Raw genomic sequence first — 6,687 nt, 5'->3', positions numbered from 1 at the left:
GCCAAATAATTATTGACGCCAATGATGCTTAATTAATTTTGGTAGTAGGTACTAATTGAAATAAAAAAATGCTTTTTGAACTTAAAAGCAAAATTAATGGAGAAAATACTATTCGTTATGGGCAAGCGTAAGAAGTCGCCATACTACACTGCTGGACAATTGCTAAGGACGGATAACACTATCATCCATAGCAACCACAAAATGAAAGGACGCAAAATGTGGAAAATTAGAATAAGAGCGGGATATAGTAAAAAGAAGTATGCGTATGCAGTTTTTTTTTCACGTCTGTTCATCACGTGATAGCGCTGATAAGAGCTTTAAAGGTTTTGACGCGTGTGGAGAGTTGTTTGTTCAAGTCAAAGTTTTACAGGAAAGAATTAGTTGACGAACTCGAAATTTTCGGCATGTCTTCCTGATATCACTTAGATGATTTTAAGCGTGGCCGAATTATTGGAAAGATCGAAGAAGGGCGAAGAATGACAGATGTTGCCAGGGAGTTCGACATCGCTCACAGCGTTGTTTCACGGCTGTGGAAAGCATTTAAAACTACTGGAATGTGTAGTAGGTGGCACGGGGGAGGTCGTGTTAGAAGTACGACGACTGCAGAAGACAGATACATCGTCCTATCAGCAAAAAGGAACAGGCGCACCACAGCTCAGCAAGTGGCAAATCAGTTTCTTGCTGCCACAGGAAAGCAGATCTTTCGAAAAACTATTGCCAGACGTTTGAGGGGAGGAGGACTATACGCCCGCAGACCTGTTGTGTGTGTCCCATTGACCAGACAGCACCGTACTGCCAGTTTGCAATGGTGTCGTGAGCATCACAATTGNATTCGCGATAATTCCATCCTTTTATTTACGTCCCTTTCTGCTTATTTTCTCGGCAAATATTTTGCGTTTTTACAGTCTTTTTTTACATAGTTTTTCGAATAGCGATATTTTTAAAATGGTGTCATGACAACACGTGAATTTTAAACTTGACTAAGCACTCTCAATTTGTTACTATGTCCTCGTAAAACAAAACATTATTCTCTAATAGTTTTCTTATCAGTTATTTAATTTTGTTCTTACTTTCAGCCGGGCATTTTTTAAAATCTCGATCTATAAAATTACTTTTGACTCATTTCAAATCCCGCTTTTTAGTATTTAAACTATCTTACGAGTATAAATATATTTAGCACTCCATAATTGTTTTTTTTCCCTCAATAACAATGATTTTGTTGAATTCTTTGCATCACAAACTGTATATTGCGGAACCGCTAGCAAAATTTGTAATTGATTTAAAATAAAATTATTCCCTGCTCAGGAACTATTTGACTGATTTCGTTCAAATTTTGTTGTTGTTCATTTACGTCGCACTAGAGCTGCACAGTGGGCTATTGGCGACGGTCTGGGAAACATCCCTGAGGATGATCCTTAGACATGCGATCACAATTTTGATCCTCCGCAGAGGGGATGGCAACCCCTCTTCGGTAGCCCGACGACCTGCACGCGAAGTCGAGCACTTTACGGTAGCACAGTTTAACGAGGACCAATGCCGCACACCCTCGGTCCCTACGCAGACTGATCCAAGTGGTCACCCACCCGCACGCTGACCGTAGCCAATGATGCTTGACTTCGGTGATCTGCTGGGAGCCGTGTCCACTGCGGGACCGTTCAAATTTTGGATTTTACCTTATAAACTACTTCTGACTACTTCAAGAATCTGTGTGGTATGTATTTATCTAAACATATAAAAAGACCTTTTTTATATGTTTAAGGGGATTATATTGTTACTCTAAAGCTAAATAATTAAAAATTAACGGCTGTTGAAATAAACAAAAGTTTTGTACTGAAAAGCAAAATAGATAGAGAAATAAAAATGATAACTTTGAGGATAAACATAAGAAGACACCAATATTATAAATGTGTTAATTAATTGGGGTAATAGTTACTATATAAAATAAAAAAGAGGCCAAATTAATGTAGGAATGTTACTAATTCGTTTACGAGAGCGTAAAATATCGCCAAATAATTATTGACGTCAATGATGCTTAATTAATTTTGGTAGTAGATACTAATTGAAATAAAAAAATGCTTTTTGAACTAAAACGCAAAATTAATGGAGAAAATGTACTTATTCGTTACGGGCAACCGTAAAAAGTCGCCATACTATTATTGACACAAATGATGCTTAATTTTGGTAACTTGGTACAGTTTATACCAGATATAATTTGTATAGATGCGAAGTATTTTATGAATTAACTTTATGCCGATTACTGCTGCACCAATACTGTACATTTCTGAGACAGGTCTTTTACGTAAATTTTAAATATCATGAGTTTCATCGAGCATATGCTAGATGATACTGAATACAGCTCATCTGTATTTTGATGTTTCATTTTACTGGTACACACTTAATTCCTGTAACAATTTAATTTCAGATTTATTTTTTTTATCGGTAAATAAATATTTGATTTCTTTTGACGCAATTATTGACTGTAGCATATTTTCTTAAACATTTAGTTATTTCTGTATAATCTCTTCTAATTCCCTGTTAGTCAGTCTTCCCTCATAGCGAGTCAAACCACCTTCAAATAAGAAGATAATACCGGCTTTGTTTACTCTTTAGAATCATTTATAAAACATTTATTTTGCAATTTAAATAGAAATAATAATGTATAAAGCGAAGAAAAATTTTACGAGCTATCAAACAATGTTGACTTGGAATTTTATAATGCCTAAAAAAAAATCGATTAATATTTTTTCTTAAAAAGTTGGGCAAAACTATCCTGCTTATCCATTTTAGCAATGATTTATTTAGCGTAATTATGGTACGTTTTTTAGCATACTTTCAATTTAGAACAATTCAACCAATTTCTCAAAAAAACTGAAATTTCACTTTTAGTTCGCAAATTTATTGTCATTGTTTATTAAACAAAATATAACAAAAAACAAACACTTTAAAAAAACATTTATCCTATGAGACCAGGTCCATAACCTAGACCGTAACCACCAAGAAGTGGACCTCCCAAATTGCCCACAGCTTGTCCATTTGCTATGCCTCCTAAACCAACTCCACCATAACCCACTCCAATGCCTCCAGCAGGTCCAAAGGGAACTCCTAAACCAGCTCCATATCCTCCAAAACCAGCTCCATATGCTCCGAGACCTGATCCGTATCCTCCAAAACCAACTCCATATGCTCCAAGACCGGCTCCATATCCAAGTCCCAAAGCTGGACCGTAAGCACCTAGACCACCATGTCCTATACCTTTACCACCGCCGTAACCCAGTCCTCCTCTAGCTTGGGCTGAATGAAAAAGCACAAGTGTCACGAGCAGTTTCCAAACCTACAAAATTAAATTAAAAAAAAAAAACATTTGTAGAAATAATTTACACTTCATCGTAAAAGTTTAAGTCAGTAACGATTTTTTTTGTCGTTAAAAATAGTAATGATCGTCATTTTGACGGCCTGTAACATAAATTCACTATATAACATAGAATCATGATGTCAAGCTAAGCCTTTTTTTCTACATTATGAGACGCTGAAATCGAATTCGTTGTTTCACTCCAATAGTTATCTAGATCTGAACTGCCGTAACGCAATGGTCATTGCATCGATCACTTATACGAGAGGTTCTTGATTCAAATGTTTTGAATTGAAATGATTCTTTAATTTTTGTTCTTTTTTTTAGCTTTTAAATGTTTCTCTGAGTTAAATTATGTCTAATGATGTATGTCAAGGCTGGGATAGCCTTGTTGGTAGGGTACTGAGCCCATGTTCAGGAGGTCATGGATTCGATCCCCGCAGACCGAAGACTCTCTGTGCAGTAAATGGTGACTGATGCACATTAAATCTGTCGAGTCGCAAAGTCCTCCATGTTCCCATAACAAATAAATACCTCTGGGGGTACTGCTCCAGCAGTTTTCTTGTCTTCTGGATTGGATCAAAATTACAAGGCTACGGAGTTGAACATTAGTAGTCGTAAACTCAAAATTGAGTCGACTGTTCAACGACGGATAAAATAAAAATAATGATATATGTCGAGCCGCGATGGCTCAGGGGATAGAGCGTTCGCCTTCCAATGAGGCGAACTGGGTTCGAATTCCAGTCGATATGAATTCCGCATCCGGGTTGCACTGACCACAGTGCTGACGTGAAATATCCTCAGAGGTAGACGAATTATGGGTTAGAGTCCCCTTGCTGTCAGGCTAACCGTGGTAGGTTCTCGTGGTTTTCCTATCCATGTAAGGCAAATGTGGATTAGTTCCATCAAAAAGTGATGTACTTGAATTTAGTTGAATGTTTTGGTCAAAATAAGTAGTAGCAAAATGAGCCAAATTTTCCGCTTCTGATGAAAAATTCGTTACGCTCACTTTCAATCACTTGTGATTGAAAACTGTCACTATAAATAATAAAAACGCAATATATGAATGTTTTGAGAATCAAATTACGTTTTCAAAAAGCAATGTTTTTTTTTTTAATACAAACTTTATTTTACCAAGGGGCATCGTGGCTTTAATGGGTGTAACTCAAGGCTACCTGCTCAAAGGGTTTCCTCAGCAATGAAAAAAAAATAGCAATTTAATTGAAACTGCTAAAAACCTCAAACGTTTGTTTTACGTAGTCAAATGTTAAATCGTTTTCAAATTATGGTTCCCAAGATGTTTTCAGATAATCCTATACAAATTTCAGGCAACTTTTCAAAATATTATTATTACATTATTAATATTACACATATTTTTAATTGTTAACGTCGAAATCACATTTGCACTTGGATAAAACCACAATGAAATTGATCAGATGTCCCCTCCTTAACAAAACATACATTTTAAATAGAAATGGTTAATATTTTCTCAAGGGTTGGTAACAAATTGTAGTATAAAACTAATTACTGGGCTCATTATAAGGCTCGTATAGAAAATGCCATTAGGGAAATTTTGAAAATTTAAGTAAGTGCGCATGCGTCTGTTCTGGTGAAATGCGCATGCTCCATGAAAAAATATCAAACTAACGTAAGTGAAAATAAGAGATTTTGTAAAAATCCGTACGTTAGAAACGATAATGTAGTAGAATATTTTAACTTCGACCACAAAATCAAAAGAAACATTTACAATGCATGCAGACTATTTCTTTAAAGCTGCGACATACAATTCAAGATGCTTTACACTGCGTAAAACTGCAGATCTGTGAGCAGAAAAATGTGCTAGATTATAGATTTAGATGAAATTTCAGCGATAAAGAATGCAGCTTATTATTATTATTAATGTTTAAAAAAATTATTGAACTTCTATAGATTATTTAACTTTCTTTAACTAAATTGTATAGTTAAAATAAATATAATTTATAATTTTGAAATAGCGAAAATACATCTAGTTTGCTATGGATTTGTGCAATTAGACAACCATAGTTGTAAGATTATTGTAAGATCACAGGATTCATTTCTGAATCTCATCATTGCATTTCTTCAAATTTGCATTCTATGTTCATGTTTTTTTATTTCGAAGGTAGGCTAAAACATCATTTAACAGCTATAAACAGCGTGCTTGTAGCTTTGTCTTTATAGCGAAAATCACGCCAACATTACGTAAAGATACGAAGTATCTGAAATAAACGTAAGCATGGGCAGTTGCTTCAGTCTTACTTACGGGAGCGTTCGGAAACTAACCTAAAAGTACGCAATCTCCCTATTATTATCGTTATTGCGGGGGAAAAAAACCAATTTGTTCCTAGTATAAATCACAATTAATGTTACATAACTATGACTGTAGTCCTTAAAGTTATTTAAAAAAAATTATTTTGCTCATGGTATTTTTTTTTTGTTATGGCTTCGTTAGGGGGGTACATGTACCCTGCTATTACTACTCCAACTCCTGAAAATTTTATCAAATATTTTTAACACCGGAATTTATTATATTTCATAGAGGGTATAACGATCAGTGAATGAATAACTAAACACAGTTTGTCTTTAGAAAACTCATAATATTTTTAAAATCCGTAATTTTTGGTAAATGACAATGTCAACGTATCTGTTGTAAAATGCAAATTATGTAAGAAAGGGAATCGTTTTAAGGTTTTGTGGGTACAAATAGTAAGATAACCAAGTGAATAAATAGCTCCTACCAGTAAATAAACACATTAATTAAAAGCCAAAAACAGCCGCATCGACCCTTAAGATATTTTTAATATACAAAGATATATTTCAAAATATTAATAAAACAGTTCAAGTTACTTACCCATGTATTCATCATGGTGAATTGTTCGAAGAGTGAATCCTTAACCCCTGCATTTATATACTACTCCGTTCTTTTCCTGCTACTCAGCTTAACTTATTCTATCCATTCAGTTTAAGCATTGAAAATTCTCGGTGCATAAAATTAGGAATTTCATTTATTAAATGAGAACTAGAATCCTATTAACATTTACATTTCCCTATTAAACGTTCTCAAACAAAACTAAATTTAAATTAAAAATAAATAATAGCTGAAATAAATAAATAAATGAAAGAACTAGCTAACTAAACAGCTCACTGAGTTGAATCCGATACGATTAAAACGCACGCCCCTCTTAATTGTTGTGGAGTTAAGAAAGATAATTAGAGTTTTTTTTCCAGTACGGGAAAGCAACAGTTCTTGGAAATAAGACTTCCTACCAAAAAATGCAAAACAAATTACAGTTAAGTCATTAAAACATTAACAAAATTTT

The 6,687-nt window shown here is 34.4% G+C and overlaps 2 protein-coding genes across 2 annotated transcripts; one reads left to right on the top strand and one right to left on the bottom strand.

Moving 5' to 3' along the window:
- The first annotated feature begins 476 nt into the window (after window positions 1-476).
- LOC139425193 (uncharacterized) lies at window positions 477-2,556 on the top strand. Its single transcript, XM_071179067.1, has 2 exons — window positions 477-813; window positions 2,540-2,556. The coding sequence occupies exons 1-2, from the start codon at window positions 477-479 to the stop codon at window positions 2,554-2,556; spliced, it is 354 nt and encodes a 117-aa protein (XP_071035168.1).
- Window positions 2,557-2,953: 397 nt separating this feature from the next.
- LOC122271101 (uncharacterized) lies at window positions 2,954-6,233 on the bottom strand. Its single transcript, XM_043051140.2, has 2 exons — window positions 6,219-6,233; window positions 2,954-3,331 (listed from the first exon to the last, which is right to left on the bottom strand). The coding sequence occupies exons 1-2, from the start codon at window positions 6,231-6,233 to the stop codon at window positions 2,954-2,956; spliced, it is 393 nt and encodes a 130-aa protein (XP_042907074.1).
- Window positions 6,234-6,687: the final 454 nt, after the last annotated feature.

The sequence above is a fragment of the Parasteatoda tepidariorum genome, chromosome 3, assembly GCF_043381705.1.
Source record: "Parasteatoda tepidariorum isolate YZ-2023 chromosome 3, CAS_Ptep_4.0, whole genome shotgun sequence".
Taxonomy (NCBI): domain Eukaryota; kingdom Metazoa; phylum Arthropoda; class Arachnida; order Araneae; family Theridiidae; genus Parasteatoda; species Parasteatoda tepidariorum.
This window is presented reverse-complemented; position numbering and strand designations above follow the sequence as displayed.